Source organism: Saimiri boliviensis, chromosome 10 (assembly GCF_048565385.1).
Source record: "Saimiri boliviensis isolate mSaiBol1 chromosome 10, mSaiBol1.pri, whole genome shotgun sequence".
NCBI lineage: Eukaryota > Metazoa > Chordata > Mammalia > Primates > Cebidae > Saimiri > Saimiri boliviensis.
In genome coordinates this window covers 83,025,860-83,047,919 of record NC_133458.1, presented here as the reverse complement: position 1 = coordinate 83,047,919, position 22,060 = coordinate 83,025,860, and the positions used below count along the sequence as shown (strand labels likewise).

Below are 22,060 nucleotides of genomic sequence, written 5' to 3'. Positions count from 1 at the left end.
GGATTAAAAACACACGAAATGCTCAAGGAAGGGACAAGACAAAACCCAAACCAGTTCAAATGATGAAGACCAAAGACCAAGTTATTATCATCTCACCACACTACACATTCTCATTGGATGACTATAAGTAGACATGAGCTTAATCAACAGAAGTATCAAGCCACGTGCTTTAGGGTAAAAGAATATTTAGAAAGACATCCCAAGAAAATCGGATCAGTACCTAGAGTCAACCTTGACCAGGCACTCTAATGTACACACTTTCATTTAGTTATTAAATTTGCCCAACTTAATGCTCTCAGGGAAAGCCTGTGGCAGGTAGCTTTCTCTTTCAGATGTCTAACTTAGTAAGTAGAAAGGTCATCCAAAGAACATCTGCATCCCCCGAACATAGCCTAAAGAAATCCTGGGACTTGGTCTTATAATGAACTTGTCTCTCAAGGTCCTGGAGTACCACAGTGAAATAAATTCAGCCAACATGTGACTGACTGAAAGAAGAGCAAAGGCTGGTGAATGCTGATGAGGCAGATGGAGATCACAGGTCACTAAGGTTTAGAAAATGTGAAAGGCTGTGGCATCAGGGTAGGGGAGTGTTCTGCCTACCCTGAAATTAGAATTGTGTGTTAATGTCTTCACTATATACTTAATCTCACATTCATTAATACATGGAATTCCTCTACTGCCCAGACTCTACTGACTTCTTTGGCCCGTGGACTATGGTGCTCTATATAATGCTTCGTAGTAACTGTTGCTTGTCTTAACTTTTTTGGATACATTCTTTTTTGAACAGATCTTTTGGCATTACCAATTTTTCCAGGGATATATTTTCAATGCTTTCCTATCTCTCAGAGTGACTCCTACCATTAGTAGGTGCTGAGCATATACGGCTTATTGAGTAACATACAAATCTTCAGCAAAATTATCACAGGTTAATCAGTTCCCTTCTCACAAGTAGGTAACTTACATGTGCTGAAAAAGGTAAAATATTCCATTTAGAAAGCTCTCTGAGGGATAAGAAGATGAAAAAGAGGTTTCCCTTCCATAAACAAATAGTTTAAATAACAACTTCTAAGCGATTCGAGCTTCTTCCATAGTACAGCAAAATATTTTTTTCACTGGACTGACGTGAACTAAGGTTAACTTCTTAAAATTTACGAATGGCAAAATAACACATACAAATACTTTTTAAATATACATAGGAAATCAAATGTTACAATTGTAAGCAAAATGAGTCTGAGTCCCCCTTTAAAAGCAGTGAAGAAACACAGTGCATGAAGTCATTTGTCCCAGTCTCCTCCAATACTGAGAATTTATCCTAAGGAAGTCATTCAGCAGAAACAGTTCTGTGAAGATGCCAATGGTAACATTACTTAAGTGTACCAAAGAAAAGCAACCTCCCAAATATATAATGATTACATGGTATACTAAGACAAAATGCACTGCGTTGTCATCTATTAAAATAATAAGCATAATGGTAAAACAGAAAAAGCCTAAGTAAAAAAGAATTTGACCCTCTATGGTATAACTGCAACTATAGGAAATGTGTCCATACAAGGTTAAAAATAGAATTGAGGTCAGTCGTGGTGGCTCATGCCTGTAATCCCAGAACTTTGGGAGGCAGAGGCAGGCAGATCACTTGAGCTCAGAAGTTCAAGACTGGCCTGGCCAACATGGAGAAATCCTGACTCTACCAGGAGCACAAAAAAATTAGCTGGGCACACTGCCCCACGCCTGTAATCCCAGCTACTCAGGAGGTTGAGGCACAAGAATCCAAGGGAGGCGGAAGTTGCAGTGAGCCAAGATCATACCACTGCACTCCAGCCTAAGCGACAGAGAGACTCTGTCTGCCCCTCCCAAAAATAAATAGAAGATACAAACATGGAAATTGGTTGTTCTAAACTCACTGAAATATTGGCAATGCCTGTTCTTCCTACCAAACCCCTCTATTGTCATCTCACAATCTTTCATTTGCATTTAGATAAATTTTCCAGTGAAAGTATATCTTGACTATTTCTCGGACTACAGAGAAGTAGAAGAGTATTAGAAGACTGAAGAGTACTATTTCAAACAGCCAGATAAAAATGTTAATAACATAGTGGGAAAGTAAAATGGTGCAGCCATTTTTGATTTGTGGAAAACAATATGGTGGTCCCTCAAAAAACTAAACATAGTACTACCATCCAACACAGTAATTCCACTCTTGGGTATATGCTTATGAACTGAAAGCAGGAACAGATACTTATACACCCACATTCATAGCAGCATTATTCACAACAGCTAAAAGGTGGAAGCAACTCAGGCATCCATCAATGGATGAATGGATAAACAAATTGTGACCTATACATACAACGAAATACTATCCAACCTTAAAAAAGAAGAAAATTCATGGCTGGGCCTGGTGGCTCATGCCTGTAATCCCAGCATTTTGGGAGGCTGCGGTGGGAGAACTGCTTGAGCCCAGGAGTTCAAGACTAGCCTGTGCAACAGAGCAAGATGCCATCTCAATGGGGGGAAAAAAAGAAGAAGAAAATTCTGGCATATATAACAACATGGATGAGCATTGAGGACACTATGCTCAGTAAATAAGCCAGCCACAAAAGGACAACTCCTACACAATTCCACTTTTATGGGGTACCCAGTTTTCACATAGAAAGTGGAGTGGAGGCTGCCAGAGGCTGTGGGGAAATGGGGAATGAGGAGTTATTGTTTAACGGGTGCAGAAGATAAAAAGTTATGGAAATGCATGGGGGCGATGGTTGCATGACAACGTGAATGTATTTACTGCCACTGAACTATAAGCTTATGAACGGTTAAAATGATAAATTCTATGCTATATATATTTACCACGATAAAAAAAAATCAGTTTTATCTAAGATCCAACAGCTTGGGGGAAAAAATAGGAATTAACTGTAAAACGAAATGTAGCTAACATAAATCATCTGTACAAGTCATTTACACAGACAGTCAACATGCCTAATTAAACCATTTTGACCTATTTCAGAGCGATCTTCTTCAAATGATCATCTATGACTGTCTAACTGTTTTCTTTCTTTCTGGAATCTAGTAATTCTAAGTAGTCTACTGAGAACCCTCTAACTAGCAATCACTGATAAGAATACAAGTCAGGAGAAAATCATTAAAAGCTCTAAGGCAAGAATAGAACTTTTTTTTCAGTTCGAGGACCCTGACTTCAAAGTCCAAGTCAAGTCAACTTACCCTCTTGAAAAGGCTACTTGTCCGCTGGGAGCAATGGCTCACGCCTGTAATCCCAACACTTTGGGAGGCCGAGGCGGGTGGATCACAAGGTCAGGAGATCAAGACCATCCTGACAAACATGTTGAAACCCCATCTCTACTAAAATACAAAAATTAGGTGGACGTGGTGGTGCATGCCTGTAATCCCAGCTACTCAGGAGCCTGAGGCAGGAGAATCGCTTGAACCAGGGAGGTGGAAGGTGCAGTGAGTCGAGATTGTGCCACTGCACTCCAGCCTGGCAACAAAGCAAGACTCCGTCTAAAAAATAAAAAAAGGCTACTTGTCAAGTTAGGACTCCACAACCTGTGACGTGCAAGATCCTAAAAGTAAGCAAAGTGGTTTCACCCTCCAAGTGATGTCAAAGTCCATTCTTTGACACATATTTTAACTCACAGGACTCAAACCCTCATTTGAAAATGAATTCCAGCTCACGCCTGTAATCCCAGCACTTTGGGAGGCGGAGGCGGGTGGATCACGAGGTCGAAAGATAGAGACCAACCTGGTCAACATGGTGAAACCCCGTCTCTACTAAAAATACAAAAATTAGCTGGGCATGGTGGCGCACGCCTGTAGTCCCAGCTACTAGGGAGGCTGAGGCAGGAGAATTGCTTGAACCCAGGAGGCGGAGGTTGCGGTGAGCCGAGATTGCGCCATTGCACTCCAGCCTGGGTAACAAGAGCGAAACTCCGTCTCAAAAAAAAAAAAAAGAAAAGAAAAAGAAAATGAATTCCAAAAGCTGGCTTTCTAAGGAGAGTGAAGAGAAGAGAAGTGGCCTGGCACATGGCAGAGGAGTTTTATTTTCCCCTTTCTTATATTTTCAAAAGGTATTTCAATGACTACAATTTCTCAGTTGTGACATTTAAGAAAAACATTAACATGACAAGCCCCGTTCCCTTCTCTCCCTCTCCTCTTCTCATGGAGTGTAAGTACTTGGGGGAAGGATGGAGTGCCCTCTTAAATGTATTTAGAATATATTCATTTACATGTATTTTAATTTCATTTGTCATAGAAAGCCTGGCCTAAACTTTATCTGTTAGCCCCAAACATACCAAATACAGAACAAAACTTTACACCAGCCCCTCACTTATCCAGAACACAGGAAAAGTTGGTTTTTAACTTTATCATCATCTCTAATAAAACAATTCACATGCGAATGGTCATGTGTGTACAATCACAATAACTCAAAGTGTTTTTCTCCTATGAAATACTATGCAAAAATGTGATTCTAACTTTTTCAGTACCAGCTAAAAATTGAAACAGTTTCACGTATTTAGTATATTTTCAAAACAATGAATAAACTTTAACAGAGTCAAACAAATATTTAGAAAAATTGTAGGAGGAGGTTTTGGCTCAAGGAAATGAAAAAGTAAAAGCCACACTTCGGGTTTCCTTTCCTTCTCTGAAAGGTTCCATTCAGCAGCATATAACTTAGGTTTAGCATGCAAAACCGGTTTTCATACCAAACACATTGTTGCTTAAATAACAGAGTATCTGAGATGAATTTAAGCCACAATGAGCTCAGATTTTAGAATCACAGCTGAACTCTTTTTTCCATTGTATTAGTATTGTTTTCTATTTAAAATTTAACCCTTAACATCAAGACTGACTGGGCAAATGTTCCAAGAAACGTTCCTCAAAATGGAATGTGCAGAGAATAAGAGCGTTTTTTTTGTTGTTGTTTTTTTTTTTAAAGTAGTATAGTTCCTTTTTAAAGAATGCTAGGTTTGGGAGGAAAGGACATCCAGGGTCTGGGTTTGCCTTACAGCCCTTTGTTGTAATTCAAGGACAGAGCCTGATCTGAAACTCACCCTCCTCTGACACTACGTGTTTGTGGCAGCATTTCTGTGCACAGTGTGGGCAGTGGCCCTCTCTAATCCTAGTATCAAGCTGACCTTTGCAAGATCATAGCAGAGCCATCTGGGACTCAGGATGGACTTATTCAGAGGTTTCCAGACACAAAGATCACAGGAAGCATCACAGAAGGTGTTGGTTAATCAATCACCTTCAGATCTGCCTGAGAGAACCGAAAGCCCAGATTCATTTCACAGCAGCGATCCTGGTGGTTGAAAATGTGTATTTCTTGAGTTGCTGTCATTATCCACTCTTACAATCCTATAGTTTAGCAGTCCTAAAGATTCATACTTCCCAGACCCTGACTTTCTTTTTCATTAACTTATTTTACTAAAATCTTAACATCTTTTTAAGATAGCTTTACATATTTATTTAATATTTAGATATACATGTTTTTCTTAGCCACAGCGTTTTAAAATCCTAATTTAACGAACTCAATTTCACGAAGCCTTGAGCATGATTAAATGCATTTTGTCAGTACCAGGCTACTTTCAAAAACGTGTTTAGACTTCTCACCCTGACGGCTGTTCTCTCTGTACTTTGCTTTTTAAGTAACACACTTGAGGCAGGCTGACATCGGTCATTCTATATTTGAACAGGAGAGAGACCTTCCTTTGTTAGAATTTCCACGATGCATCATTTAACTTCAGATGATGCATAAAGCATCCTGGGTTGACCTACATAAGGTCACTGCAATCAGAGCACAAACCAAGGTGAGGGCTGATTCTCTATGGAACAGTATAATCATTTGTACCAAGGCAAGTATTACTTTAGGAGATTCCAGAGCCTTTTAAGAATTTCAAAATGTAACAAAACAAACACGGAAAATGCCAAATTCCTTAAAAGAAGACAGAATTTTTAAATCTCCCACCTAGATGACAGATCAACAGGTGCAGCAAACCACCATAGCACATTTGTACCTGCGTAACAAACCTGCACATTCTGCATATGTATCCCAGAAGTTAAAGTATAATAATAAAAAATATTAAGAAAATCTCCCTTCATGTGCCACTTATAATCACATCTTTTGGTACAAGTGGGGACACTGTTAAAGCTACCCCAGAACTCACATGATATTGTGAAAATGGCACAATTCTGTTTTCTCGGAAGATTAGCTAGTGTTACAAAGTCATGGAAGTGACGAACCTACAAAATCCTCTAAAAGTCTATAGATCAATTACTTACCCTCTTTCTTGGTCTAAAAACCTAGTAAGACAATAAAATGCCACATGCTGCCCAGAATGTAAAACAAGAAATTAACAACTTTTGGTAATGGGAAAAAACTTACATATTTTTCCCAAATAAATATTAATGGCTCCTCTTTTTAGAAAAACTTTTTCTCACCATGGAGATAATATTAGCCACTGGAACATTTCAAGAAAGAATTTGTGGATGACTACCAACAGATATTAATGCTGGAAATTTATTTCCATCGCTTGATTACACTAAAATAGCAATACCCAGCTCTAAGTCCAACAAAGAGAACTCAAGCAGAAAGAGAAGAATTCCACGTCACGTAATTCATCGATCAATTCTTCCATTACCTTCTTTTAATTCAAACATGCATACACAAGGAAAGGTTTCTGTCCTTTAATTTTTTAACAGAATATACAGAGCCACACGATACAATTTCCATTTCAAATTATGGGGAATCACATTCAAATATGCTTAGGTTTGACAAGTTGCTGTTACAATACTGAGAAATTTCATGAAAAAGGTATTTAACAATTTTTCAGATAATCAAGTATCTTTTTGCTACGTGGGCCAACACATTAATAGTAACTTGTTTAAAAATGCAGTCTTTTAGCCTTCAAATTATTATAAAACAATATCAAGATTATATAGGTATACTTCCTGAATGACTCAAACTCATTCCATTCTGATGGAAATGTTGTGCATTAGAACATTTCACAAAACCACCTATCCCTCGCACTTACCTGTAAAAGTCAAAAACTAAATCACAATTTCCTAAGACATAACTATTTCTAGAGTACACTGGTGTAATCATAAAAGACTACTATAAGTAAATTCTTGTTTTCATACTAACACATTTTACCACAACACATCTTTCCTAAAAAGACAAAAAAAAAAAAAAAAAAAAAAAAATTGGGAATCTGGATTTCCCTTAACATAATATAATCTCATACTTTCTGATTTTAATAAACTTCAACTCTTTTTCCATTAGGAACTATCTACACAGCACAGTGCTACATATAATTATACCAGTGAGATGTATACCAGTGAGATGTATGTTTAGATTCACCAAATGATCAACACAGTGGTGCCAGACAAAGTTTTTCTGCAGGTAAAAATGCTAAGAAAGGCCACAGTGGACAGTGCCCGACACTGAATACAGTAAATTCCAGGTGCCACTGAGCTTCAGAGACCACGAGTTTCAAATATTTTTCAGCAACAGAAAAAGAAAAAAACATTTAGAGAAACGCAGAGTAAAAATATATAATTCCACTATCTATAATGTAATTTTCCAGACAGTGTTTCCTTCCTTCAACTGGCAAATTGAGCTTAACATAAAACTATAGAAAGTAAACAGGATCAGAATACGGAAGAAAATCTTCCTTATTTTCTCATCAAAGGAATGCACTAGGATTAGCACGAGGATCTTTCTGGTTCCTGTATCTGTAGGTTAGCCAAACACCCAGGATCTGGAATGGGGAAAAAAAAAAAAGAAGAAAAAGAAAGTAACATTTATGTATATTTATTCAGTCTATCAACAAAAGAACTCTGGAACCTCTGAATCCCTTGCATCTTTTGTTCACAGGGGAGAGATTTTTCTTCTTTTTGAAATGAAGGAAACCAAAGGAGAGGCACTAAGAAAAAATTAAAATGAACACTGTGGTAAACTACCCCCAAAGGCTCTCTTGTCCTAACCCCTACAACCTGAAAATATGTTCCCTTACAGAGTAACACAGACTTTCCAGGTGTGGTTAAGTTAAGGCTCTCAAGATAAAGCGATTATTACCCACGTGGGCTCAATGATATAATCACAGGGTGCCTTCTGTGAGCGAGGCAGGAAGGAGAGAAACATGGAGAGAAGTCCCTGTGATGGCAGAAGTAAAGGGAAATAGAAAGAGAAGCTGCAACTCTGCCGGCGTTGAAGATGTAAAGGGGACTGTGAGCCTGTCCTCCAGAAGCTGCCTTTATTTTAAACTTTTGATCTCCAGAACTGTAAGACCATACATTTGTTTGTTTGTTTGTTTTGAGATGGAGTCTCGCTCTGTTGCATAGGCTGGAGTGCAGTGGATCACTGCAACCTCCGTCTCCAGGTTCAAGTGATTCTCCTGCCTCAGCCTCCCGAGTTGCTGGGACTATAGGCGCGCCACCACACCCGGCTAATTTTTTGTATTTTTAGTAGAGACGCGTTTCACCATGTTAGCCAGGATGGTCTCCGTCTCCTGACCTTGTAATCTGCCCACCTTAGCCTCCCAAAATGCTCCAATTACAGGTGTGAGCCACCACACCCAGCCAAAATTTGTGTTGTTTTAAGCAACTAAGTGTGTGGTAACTTGTTACAGCAGAAATACAAAAGACTAATCCAAAGTCTCAGTAGTCTAAATAGCTAAAATAGCATATATTTTGATAATTCAGGAATAAACTAGGTTCAGGAAAATTTAAGCAAGAGCAAAAATCTCAAAATGAATAAATTTTCCAACATAGAAATTTAAAATTTAAAATGTTATAATTCCTACCTCTCTTGGTAGGAAGAGATTAAGCTGTTACTGTGCTATTTCCCACACCAAGTCTACTAAACTGTTCGCCAGTATAGTTTTTTTCATTAAGAAATGTGTGATCTGTTTCTGTTTCAAAGTTGGTTTATTTTAAATAATTGAAAATTCTAACTTTTTAGACTAAAATAGACACAAAATTTTAATAGAATAAAATGAATTTTAAACTGTATCTCCCACTTTGCACACGTGCCAACTTTTAAACTAAATTGTTTATGTGACTTCATAGCAACCATTAGCCCTTTTAAACTACTTCTAGAGAATTAGTTAAGTCCCAGAGTCTCCCATTAACCACAATAAAAATCCACAATTCACTATAAGATTCATAACTGGCAGTGTTTATAGCTACATATGTATGGGCTGATGGACTGAGGTTTGCATGTTGAAATCAAGGAAAGGTAAGCCTGATTTGAAGATGTGGAAAGTCATCTCTTTGGGAGTCCATCTAATGGGGAAAAAGAAATTTATTTAACAAACATAACAAAGAGTTCTTTGTGAAAGGCACCATTATACAAACGAGAAATTCATATAATCCTCCCAACAGCCTTCACAAAATAGACATAATCAATATCGTCATTTTAGCAGTGAGGAAACTGAGGCAATGAGAGGCTAAATAACTGGCAAATAATCACACAGGTCCTCAGTGGTAGAGCCCATATTCAAACCTGGAGCCTATACCCTACCCCACTTTTGTGGTCTTATGCTGCAATCTGACATGTCACTGGCTGTCCTCAGCCACGCCAGCTCTTACAACACGGAAATACTTACATATCTGTTGTTAAACAACTAATTCTTTGAGACCCACCCTGACCTCAACCTGCCCAACCATCATTTGCCAAAGCCCCCCACCTTGGAAATTTTTGGCACAGGGAGCTTCCGGTCAGAATTTTTGAGGATGCTAGTATTTTGATTATCGCCCCTAGATATGTGCCAAGTGTAAATCACAGTCCTTAGGGGAAGCAACACTACTCATGATCTGGAGCCACATTTTACCAGAACTGTATTCCTCTGGCTTGGCTCCAAGTGACCAAAGGGGAAAATCCCCTGCCTTGCCCCACTGTTCAGAGGAATGGAAAGGGAGGCCATACCCAAAATGCAAAAAGATCAGAATTGGTTAACTATTGAACTTCAAGCTTACAAAAGTGCTTATGATTTACAGAGCACTTTTCAAAGGTAATTTTGATTAGACATCATCATCAGCTCTGCTGTCTCTAGAACCTACGTCCGGTGTGCAAGAGGTCACCAAATCACATTGCTCGTAACATGAAAATGTATATGTAGAAAAATAAAGTAGCTGGGCGCGGTGGCTCAAGCCTGTAATTCCAGCACTTTGGGAGGCCAAGGGGGGTGGATCCCAAGGTCAAGAGATCAAGACCATCTTGGTCAACAAAGTGAAGCCCTGTCTCTACTAAAAATACAAAAAATTAGCTGGGCATGGTGGTGTGTGCCTGTAATGCCAGCTACTCAGGAGGCTGAAACAGGAGAATTGCCTGAACCCAGGAGGCGGAGGTTGAGGTGAGCCGAGATCGTGCCATTGCACTCCAGCCTGGGTAACAAGAACGAAACTCCATCTCAAAAAATAAATAAATAAATAAAGTAAATGTAGAAAATATGCAGTAAGTTTGTACTCATTTTATTAAATATAGAACAGGCAGAAGGAAACATGCCAAAATATAAATGATTATTTCTGACTAGATAATTTTAGTAGTTACGTTTAATTTTTCATCTTCCTAATTTTTTGCATTTTCTCAAGTTTCTACAAAGAACATATATTAATCGTCATAGCTTTTTTCAGATTCTAAATCAATGTTTCTTTTCTGGTTTAAATTTATTTAAATAAATATTTCAAATCAAATCTTTCTGTTTCACCTGTGAGAAGTCAACAGCTAAGTAACTTCATCCCTTCAAATTCTGAGAACCTATGATTTTGAGAAATATTGAGCAAAATATGAACTTAAAAAGTGTGATAGCCTATCAAATATTCATCATCCAAAAAATACCAGGTTGCATAATATAAAAATCTCTAGCCAGGTTTCAAAAGGAGATAGTATGTAAGATACAAAGCAGGATTCCATGAAAGAACACTTTAGAAATCTAAGACTTATGAGTTCTATTTTTAAAGAATTCATATTTTAAAAAATAGCATAACTGAAGGCAGTGTAATCTGATGACAAGAAAACTGGGCTGCTCAAAAGAACTAAATTCTCAAAATAAATTCCAGATATAAAAAAGAAGCCACGAGGCAAAATTCTGATAACTGCTGACTCTAGCTGATGTGTGGAGAGAAATTACTCACTCCAATTTTTCTCTATCTGTATTTTTAAGTTTTTATAATAAAAATCTATGGTTTTTAAATGAAAAAAAAAAACAGAAATGCACACAATTATTTTCAAGCTATATATAATTTTTCTAGAATTTATGTCACAACAAACTCACAAGTCAGCTCTTTCTGAGAAAAACTGAAATGATAAAATGGCCAGAGGAAAAAGCGAAGTCAGAGGAACTTTAAAAAAATGAATACTGGCCTGAGGGCAATGGCTCACGCCTATATTCCCAGCACTTTGGGAGGCTGACGTGGGCAGACCACTTGAGGCCAGGAGTTCCAGACCAGCCTGGCCAACATGGTGAAACCCCATCTCTACTAAAAATATAAAAATTAGCTGGGCATAGTGGTGCATGCTTATAATCCCAGCTACTCGGGAGCCTGAGGTGGGAGAATCGCTTGAAACCAGGAGGTGGAGTTTGCAGTAAGCCAAGATTACATCATTACACTCCAGGCTAAGCGACAGAGCAAGACTCTGTCTCAAAATAAATAAATAAAATAAATATTTTAAAAAATAAATACTAATCTTGGTCTTTTTTCCCTATGCTGTTAATGACAGCCAAATGTACATATTTCATTCTTGATGAGGAAGAAAAAAAACCCTAAACTTGAATAAAACATATGATAAATACACATACAATTATAATGTACTATATATGACCATATATTATATACATTATACATATATAGACATTATGTATATACTATATGTACAAATGCATTCATGTATTACACACATTTTACGCACACACGCAATTATCAAAACAAGAAAGGACTTTCTAAGCATAAGATCAAAGAAATAACCCATAGGGAAAAAAATAATCATTTGAAACATAAGGTAGGTAAATGCCAAAGACACTGAAGGCAGAACAAAGCAAACTACACGGAAAAATGGAGAGGAAGGAGGAAAGGGAGGTAAAGAAGTAGGAAATCCAAGCGGAGCAGAGCCTGGACTTCAGGTGCAGCCTTCACAGGACAAGCTGTATGTGGCTTCTCACACAGCCCACCCCCAGAGGTTAACCTGGGTTTTCTTATAAAAATTCTTCTGTTTTGCGTATGCTATTTTGAGTTTGTTACATGCAATCCAAAGGGCCTAAGACAGACCGGGCTCAGTGACTCACACCTATAATCCCAGCACTTTGGGAGGCCAAGGCAGGTGGATCACCTGAGGTCAGGAGTTCGAGACCAGCCTGACCAACATGGTGAAACCCTGTCTCTACTAAAAGTGGAAAAATCAGCTGAACATAGTGGTGGGCACCTGTAACCCCAGCTACTCAGAAAGCTGAGGCAGGAGAATCGTTTGCACCCAAGAGGCAGCAGTTACAATGAGCTGAGATGGTGCCACTGCACTCTAGCCTAGGTAACAGGATGAGACGCCTCAAAAAAAAAGAAAAAAAAGTTGCATATATGGTCAAATTAATGAGCCACTTTTTCATAGTGCCTAATAGTAATAATATTTTTACCTCAGACTGTCAAATATGTTTTATAATAAAAATATGGAGAGTTAGTGCTGATTCAAACGTTGGTGGGATTTCCCCATCAGGCAATTAGGTAAAATTTACCAAATCGGGCCAGGCGTGGTGGCTCATGCCTATAATCCCAGCACTTTAGGAGCCAAGGCCCAGACAGGCAAATCACTTGAGACCAAGAGTTTGCGAACAGCCTGGCAATATGGTGAAACCCCATTTCTACTAAAAATACAAAAAATTAGCTGGGAGTAGTGGTGCACACCTGTAATCCCATCTACTTGGGAGGCTGATGCACAAGAATCACTTGAGCCCAGGAGGCGGAGGTTGCAGTGAGGTGAGATGGCGACACTGCACTCCAGCCTGGGCTACAGAGCAAGACTCTGCCTAAAAATAAAAACAAAATAAACAAAATCTTTAAAAATATCCATATACTGTGTCATATGTTACTTCAAGAAATGTATTATAAGGAAAAAAGCTAGAGAATACAGATACCATATACAAGGATGTTGACCATGGAATGTTTTTACTATAGCAACTTATTAAAGAGGAAATTAAATGCCCAACTGATTAAATAAACACACTAAACTCCAACCATAAAAATCACTTGCAATTTTTCTGATTTTCTTTTGAAGATACATGCTTATTCTTACAAACTGCCTACCACGTATTTCTATAATGATGTACACAATCTCTTACTTAAAAGAATTATTCTCTACATGTTATTCTGTTACCTGTTTTAAAGAGGACTGTGACATGGGCATTTAAGCATGACAGTAACGGGTGTCTCACAGTGTTTTTTATTTTTATTATTATTATAATTATTATTTTGAGAAGGAGTTTTGCTCTTGTTGCCTAGACTGGAGTGTCCATGGCACGATCTCAGCTCACTGCAACCTCCTTCCCCTGGGCTGAAGCCATTTTCCTGCCTCAGCCTCCCGAGTAGCTAGGATTACAGGCATACACCACCACACCTAGCTAATTTTTCATTTTTAGTAAAGACAGGGTTTCTCCACGTTGGTCAGGCTGGTTTCAAACTCCCGACCTCAAGTGATCTGCCCATCTCAGCCTCCCAAAGTACTGGGATTACAGGCGTGAGCCACCGCGCCCGGTTCAGTCTTTTTATTTAATGGGACATAATATGCTCAGTTATTAATTTATTAATGGCCACAAAATGTCACAAGTTTTACAGGTACTGATTCCTTTCACCATCACAACCATCCTGTGAAGTAGAAGCTATCATTACTCCATTTCAAAAAGTTGCTCTTTTTAGAGATGAGGAAAGAAAAGCACCAAAAGGTTAAGTGACTTCCAAGGTCACACAATTAATGAGCAGCAGCACTATGTTTTCAAGCCAGACAGTGCCGCTCCAAGCCCATGCTTTACCCACTGCTCCTCTGCGACAGGCCTCAATTTAATGAGGAACACAGGCTTGGTCAAATGTTTCCTGTTACAAACAATAAACGTTATTGTGTATTCATGTTACATAGTTATACAACGGTCTCAATGAAGTAAAGTACTGTAAGTGAAACTGATGAGTAAAAAAAAATTTAATCTAGGCTGAGTACAGTCACTCATACTTGTAATCCCAGCAATTTGGGAGTGTAAAGCAGGTGGACCACTTGAGGCTAGGAGTTCAAGACCAGCTTGGCCGATGTGGTGAGACGCCATCTCTACTAAAAATATAAAAAATTAGCTGGGCGTGGTGGTTCATGCCTGTAATCCCAGCAATCTGGAAGGCTGAGGCAAGTGAATCACTTGAGGCCAGATGTTTGAGATCAGTCTGGCCAACATGTGAAACCCCATCTCTACTACAAATATAAAAACTTAGCTGTGCATGGTGGCTCACGCCTGCAATTCCAGCTACTCAGGAGGCTGAGGCATGAGAATCACTGGAACCCGGGAGGTTGAAGTTGCAGTGAGATGAGGTCATACCACTGCACTCTAGCCTCAGTGACAGAGTGAGATTCTATCTCAACAAACAAACAGAAATTAATCATTAATCTTGACACATATTGCCAACTCAGAAGCATCAAAAAATGTCTACGGATATTGAGAGTTTAATAAAGATATTGAGGAATTAGCACTCCTTAAAATTATCAATAATGTATGAGTGGTTTTATTTATAGAGATATACAGTATAAACTGTATTAATTGGTATAAATATGAAGTAGTGTATGATATATTATAAATATATTAGTATGGTACATATATGAATGTCTATATTCATATGTAAATATATATGTTGATATATACATATATGAAAATGATAACAGTGATCACCCACAGGTTTCAGAAGGCTGGGAACAAAGAAGAATGAAAAAGGTATTGGAAGGCAATTTTCCAAAGCGCATCTTTTTATATTTGTATGTCTATGTATTATAGATATTAACATACATATTAAACGATGTGAATACCCTACCTTTTCCAAATTAAATTTAAAATTATCATTTATCATACAATTCTAGCAACAGAAGAGACTATAGAGATTATTTAGTCTAATCTCACTCATTATTTCATTAAATTTTACATAGAGGAGACAGATCAAATATTTCACCCGGTCCTAAAGTTGGTGCTATTAATAGATTTGTAAGATCTTCTGATTCTAAACCAAGGTTCTTCTTTTTACAGTGCTAGTTCTCAACAAAAATACTCACTCTTTACAAGAATCAAGGCCCTTTGCCATACAAAACAGGAATCTCTGTGACAAAGCAGGAAAACTGTTATTTGCACATACCTCTGTAAAACTGAAGAACAGGCCAATGCCACCAACAAATCTCAAAACCTCTCCAGCGTATTCTCCTATGATCGGAGCACATGGCGAGCACGGGTGGTCACTTTTAACACAGCTCTGCACCAATTAAAATAACAAACTTTCATTTCAAAATACATTTATAAAAAGTACATAACAACTGCATACACACAAAACTGGTGTCTAAGTGTACTACATCCAATTTGAGGCCTTGGTTTTTTTAGTGTGCAAATCTCTAAGATGGTCCCCAAGACTCCCCCTACCTCCCGCCTGAACACACCCTATATGCTCACCGCTATAGAGTATGGGTGGAACTTGTGAATATGATAGGGCAGTCACTCCCATGTTACTTTACATTAGATAAGACTCCATTATGCATTACACAAGACTCCATCATAACAGAATGGAGAGATTCTCAGGGTGATTTTGATGCTGCTACATTGTGAAAGAGTAACAAAGGATCTAAGAGTGGCTTCTAGTCTCAAAGAGAGACCTCCAGCCAACAGGCAGCAAAAAAAAAAAACAGGGGTGGTCCCACAGCCACAAAAACTGAATTCTTCCAACAACCACTGAGCATGGGGAGAGGACCCCAAGCTTCAGATGAGACTCCAGCCTCAGATCACACCTTGATTTCAGCCAGGTGAGAGAGGACCAGCCAAGGCTGACCCAAGAAACTGAGATAATAAATGGGTGTTTAAAGCCACTAAACTGTAAAGCCAGTGTGTTTCTATCACTGTGTAATAATGTCTTACACAGCAAAAGGAACATGACACAGATGCCCTACAAGGAGATAATCTCACAAAAGAAGCCTCGCTGAGGCAATTTTCAGCTTAGGGCTCACAGAGATGATAACAGGAGTTTCCCAGAATATGAACCCACGAACTGACCTACTGCTATTTCTCTTTCGCAACTTGTTCTAGGAGGAGAAGGATGGGAAGAAATCAGGGACATCTACTCAGCACCCTCTGGAGTGGGTATTTGAGAACAGGCAAATGATATAACAGAGGACATGGAAATATAATGTAAATATATATATATATATAAATTCTGAAATACAATTCAGCAACGGAAAGTCCATTTTTTCCATGTTAATCATTATTCATCTGTATGTAATACATTTCCAGAAACATTTATACAATGTACTTACAGCCAGACAGGTGTCATTTGGGTTAAAACTTCGGAACCCACAACAGTTTAAATTTCTCTGGATGTCATTTCGAGCACTTGCTGTATTGTTCCAACCAACCTCAAGAAGCTGACCCTAGAAAATGTATTTAATATACAAAATGTGTCATCCCTGCATAAAATGTATAAAGCTAGACCCTGTGACTTTTAGTACTAAATGTACCTAAAATATATAATTTTTATTTTAAAAAATCATTAAAATTTTTCCAAGGCTTACTACTCAGTCGGCAGCAAAAATTAAGGCACTATTTCTATCCCAAGAATGAAAAACTCCTAATTTTTACATGCAATTTAAAAGAAGCACTCAGTTCAAAGGCATAATTCTCAGAGTCTTAACAAGGCAAAACTTCTGTTGCTCCAAGACAAAAACCTAGATTTGTCTCCTAGATTTGTCTGCCAATTAGAGCTTGAAAAGAGTCATTGCTAGAATGGGACGGCAAACATTCTGTAGCAAATGTTTCACTGCATAATGGTAGGAAAAGATTGGGGGAACATCTTTTAGCCATAGCACTTTTTACCCAGTGAGATCAAAATCCAATTTAAAAGATACAGAAAATGGCAACACTTGATGGTGTCCAGCTCCAACCAGGTGCACTAATGCAAAGGGAACAAGAGAGTTCTGCTATCCAACGTGAAGGTGGCATTCTAAGCAAGATGCAATTATTTTATATTCCAATCATTTCTCTCCTTTTTTTTTCCATACTCATGCTGTGTGGTATAATAAAGCAGAAGAAAAAAAGTCTTAGCTTACCTGTTGCTCCTGGTTCAGGGCTAAACAAGCACAAGATACAGAAAACTGGACAATAAATACAAGTAAGAGAATAATCATATACTGAGAGTCAGAAGTTAAGGATACTTCTAAATATTATTAAAATGGCATAAAACAAGGTACAGGGGTACTGGCAACTTTAGAATGCACTAGAAGCAATTAACCCAGAATACAGGACAGATGGCACTTATAGAAAGTTCAAAAAGGATAGACATATTATTATTTTGGTAATATACAGTTGCATTAAATTTACATAGAAAAATTCTAATGATAATTATATAACTAAAATAGATTCAAATTTCATTTACAATAAAATTAAAATTCTTACATATATAAAACAGAAATTGGTATAGATAAATACATGTAAGCTTTTTTAACATTAAGTCTAAAAAAAACACTGAAATTCTCAACCAAACATTAATGTGTAAAAAAGGGCCTAGAAGTCACCAAATCAATTCAATTTAACTCTGAATTTACAATATATAAATAGGACTATACAGAACTTGCAGAATATATTCTTCAGGATGTCACAAGGACAGAGTGAGAATATAAAAACATACAATTACATCACCCTAAGAAATGTTCCTAACAGTTCTTGAACAAATATTCTTAAGGCTCGCTAGGAGTTGCTTCCTGGCAATAAATTTCCTAGTGATAATATTAAGTTAGTTGTAACCATTAAAATCTTAATCAAGGGTAAAATATTGATTTTTTAAAAAGGATACAAAAAATAGCAACACCTGATGGTGTTTTACGGCTCCGATCAGCCCCACTAAAGCAATCAGGAACAAGAAGATGCCCACGGCAATGACGACACCGACCACTCGGAGACTAGAAATCAGCCCAAAGCCAATGCCCCACGCAGCAATTCCAATTAGCAGCAGACTAACCAACTGCAAAAACACCCAGGGCAGGAGTATAGCACAGGGAGAAGAGAGAATGGGAAAATGCTGGTTAATTAAGTATCAGCAGCATCCATCAGGTACCTATTTAGTACCTTACAAATAAGCACTAATACTTAATACAAGAACACACACAAGATCTCAGTAGGTAGTATTGTTTTAACAAATTACATTAATCCCCAGTGGTGCTTTATTCTTGCAAAAGAAAAAAAAAAGACTAACAATAATACACAAAATTCTCAAAGAGCCTCAGAAGTCATCTGCTTACTAAACCTAAATGCATGCAACTTGAGATTTTGAAGAGATCATATATGCAAAAACTTACAGATGCCAATCTCAGTCCAACATATTAATCTCTTCAAATGGGTATCATCTATCTTTCCATCAAAGCCCAAATGCACTGTAATTTTCTCTGGGAAGCCCTCATAGTCCCCAGCAGACTGAATAAACCCCTCCAGTGTCTGGCCGATCTCTGTTCCTTGAACATGGTTCTCTCATTCCCTTCATCACACATTGTGTTTCCAAGCTGGTCTCTCCAGAAGACTGGCAGCAACTTAAGAGTAAGGACCCACATCTTTTCACCTGGCTATACAGCCCCAGAATCACAGCACCTATACAGGACCGGGTCCCTGGAGAATACTCAGAAACTGCTCACAGAATTGCTGCTGAAATGAATTGCTTTAAATGTCATCATCTATTTGATTAAAAATCATATTCAGAGAGATCACTAAAACTCTTGGCAGCATAAAAAGAATGTAAGAGACTTTAGCTATTTAAAATGAACTAGTATTCTGAGCAAAAAGAAATTATTTTATATTCCAATTGTTTTATTCATATATTTATAAAACAACACTGGCTGAAGAAGGCATGCCTAGTGGTTATGACCTCTAAAACTCAAAATGACATTACTTCTTTAAAATCACATTTCCAGGAGGCGGAGGTTGCGGTGAGCCGAGATCGCGCCATTGCACTCCAGCCTGGGTAACAAGAGCGAAACTCCGTCTCCAAAAAAAAAAAAAAAATCACACTTAAGTCCCGCGTGCATGCAAGTGGCTGCATCGGGCTGCAGAAGATCAAGGTCTCCACAGGAGAAAGTTCCTCCTAATTTGCGCTTGTTGGAAGAACTTGAAGGACAAAAAGGAGTAGGCAATGGTACAGTTAGCTGCAGCCTTGAAGACGATGAACATATGACACAAGGTGGACAGGCATGACTATTGGGTCACCAAGGACAAATTATGAAAACAGAATATAAAGGCTGAGCACGGTGGCTCACGGGGATGGTGGCACATGCCTGTAGTCGCAGGTACTCGGGAACCTGAGGCAGGAGACTCATTTGAACCCAGGAGGCAGAGGTTGTAGTGAGCCGAGATCGTACCACTGCACTCCAGCCTGGCCAACTGAGGAAGACGCAGAAAGTAAAGAAAGAGAGAGAGAGAGAGAGAGAGAGAAAGAAAGAAGGAAGAAGGAAGGAAGGAAGGAAGGAAGGAAGGAAGGAAGGAAGGAAGGAAGGAAGGAAGGAAGGAAGGAAAGAAAGAAAACAGAATATATAGCCTGAAAGTAGAATGTGGACCTAAATACCCAGAAGCTCCTCCGTCAGTTAGATTTGTAGCAAAAATTAATATGAATGGAATAAATCATTCCAGTGGGATGGTGGATGCCTGGAGCACACCAGTGTTAGCAAAATAGCAAAATTCATATAGCATTAAAGTTGTATGATGCTAATGATGTCTAATGATGTCCAAAGAAAATATGAAGCTTCCACAGCCACCAGAAGAATAAACATACAGCAATTAATTTTAGCGGATCTCAAACTTGTCTTAAATCAACAACCTCCACTCATGTTAATGTCTTGATTAAATATCACAATGTGAAATACCCACACATTAAGTAAAAGAATTCTAGCTGGTAAATGTGACCTGGACATATGTAAGAATGTATCTAATATATGTACACCCATTATATTTTCAGGTAACAAGAGGAAAAATGCAGCACAATTTGTTTTTCTCTTGTTAAGGCACTGTCACTTAAACATAAACCTGGAGTACTTGAAATAGAATTCAGGTTTCCAAGATAAAAGTGTGTAGAGAAGTGTTAGATGGCAGTGGAAGCATGTGTGTTTCTAAAAAAGTAAAAACCTCTGTAATCCCAGCACTTTGGGAGGCCGAGGCGGGTGGATCACAAGGTCGAGAGATCGAGACCAACCTGGTCAACATGGTGAAACCCCGTCTCTACTAAAAATACAAAAAATTAGCTGGGCATGGTGGCGCGTGCCTATAATCCCAGCTACTCAGGAGGCTGAGGCAGGAGAATTGCCTGAACCCAGGAGGCGGACGTTGCGGTGAGCCGAGATCGCGCCATTGCACTCCAGCCTGGGTAACAAGAGCGAAACTCCGTCTCAAAAAAAAAAAAAAAAAAAAAAAAAGTAAAAACCTCAAGAAAGAAAACAGAAATGGCATGCTTTATCCATCTTGCTTAGGGAAAGAGAGCTGCAGTTGAAATTGCTTAAAAAGTAGCAGGTACAATGAGTGTTGTCACAAATGTGTTAATTTTTGAAGCAGTGTAGATGCTGATGACCAGCAGTATCAAAAACATGTTCAGGATTGTTTTGATACCTATATATACTATAAAAAATGTTGGGGTGAGTGGATGAACTTCTGTTAAAAGCTGTTCGTGTGTGTTACATGTAACAGACATGGTAAATATTTGTCTACAGTCTTTAACAAACCATGCATTTAAGCGAAGTCAACAAAAAGGAAATAGGTGTATGGATACATGATTTTGAGATTAAAGTTAATCCTAAAAGGGGCTGGGCACGGTGGTTCACTCCTGTAATCCCAGTACTTTGGGAGGTCAAGGCAGGCGGATCACAAGGTCAGGAGTTCAAGACCAGCCTGGCCAATATGGTGAAACCCCATCTCCACTAAAAATACAAAAATTAGCTGGGCCTGGTAGGGCATGTCTGTAGTCCCAGCTACTGGGGAGGCTGAGGCAGGAGAATCGCTTGAACCTGGGAGCCAGAGGCTGCAGGGAGCCGAGATCCCACCACTGGACTCCAGACTGGCTGACAGAGCAAGACTCTCTCTCAAAAGTAAATAAATAAATAAATAAAGTTAACCCTAAAAGGTAAATAAAATGTAGAACATGTCCTCAGAATAAAATCACACTTCAAAACAGTACACCACATAAAGATCATAATTCACTTATAGACGATGAAGCTTAATAAAGGTATTACAGACAGGAATAGGGGACAGGCTGCTGAACAGGAAGGAAACAGTATCTTCAATTCAATTGTGGGTCAACCATTTCCTGCAGCAATCAGACAGCATAATATCCAATTAGAAAGACTCAAAACACTAAAAATCTATTTTCTAGCACCATTTAAAAGCCTAATAAACTTTGCTTAGAAATATAAATTGCCACTTACTCAAATGGATCTTTTTCTGACCAAATGTGTAAATGTTCACATGTAATAGTATAGTTTATCAGGCAAATTTAACATTTAATGGTATAATGAACCTTCTTACATATGTTGAGATACAAGCAAAACTTCTATATATTGAGTCTATTTGTACTCTTATCCAAAATAGTTTTTTGCGTTTTTTGTTTTGTTTTGTTTTTTTGTTTTTTTGCCAAAGAGACAAAACTTGAAAATAAAAGGAACCATCTGTAGCATAAGAGAACCAAATTAGGGAATTATATGGACTTGATAGGCTCCAGTGCAGCTGATACACCCAGCAAGTTTTTCTTTTCAGAGGGACAAGGAGAGGCAAAAACTTTCACAAATTTTGCCACTCAGAAATTTGTCTAGTCCTTCTCA

General features: G+C 38.3%; 1 protein-coding gene across 1 annotated transcript in view; it reads right to left on the bottom strand.

The window, feature by feature from the left end:
- Positions 1-6,679: 6,679 nt before the first annotated feature.
- Positions 6,680-22,060, bottom strand: part of TSPAN13 (tetraspanin 13) — a 33,016-nt gene continuing 17,635 nt past the window's right edge. The window contains exons 2-6 of the mRNA XM_003938672.4: positions 18,067-18,234; positions 17,324-17,404; positions 16,535-16,648; positions 15,373-15,486; positions 6,680-7,766 (exon numbers count right to left, since the gene is read on the bottom strand). Coding sequence (XP_003938721.1) covers positions 7,692-7,766; positions 15,373-15,486; positions 16,535-16,648; positions 17,324-17,404; positions 18,067-18,234 — 552 coding nt within the window. The 3' untranslated portion in view covers positions 6,680-7,691. The remainder of the gene's footprint in view (positions 7,767-15,372; positions 15,487-16,534; positions 16,649-17,323; positions 17,405-18,066; positions 18,235-22,060) is intronic.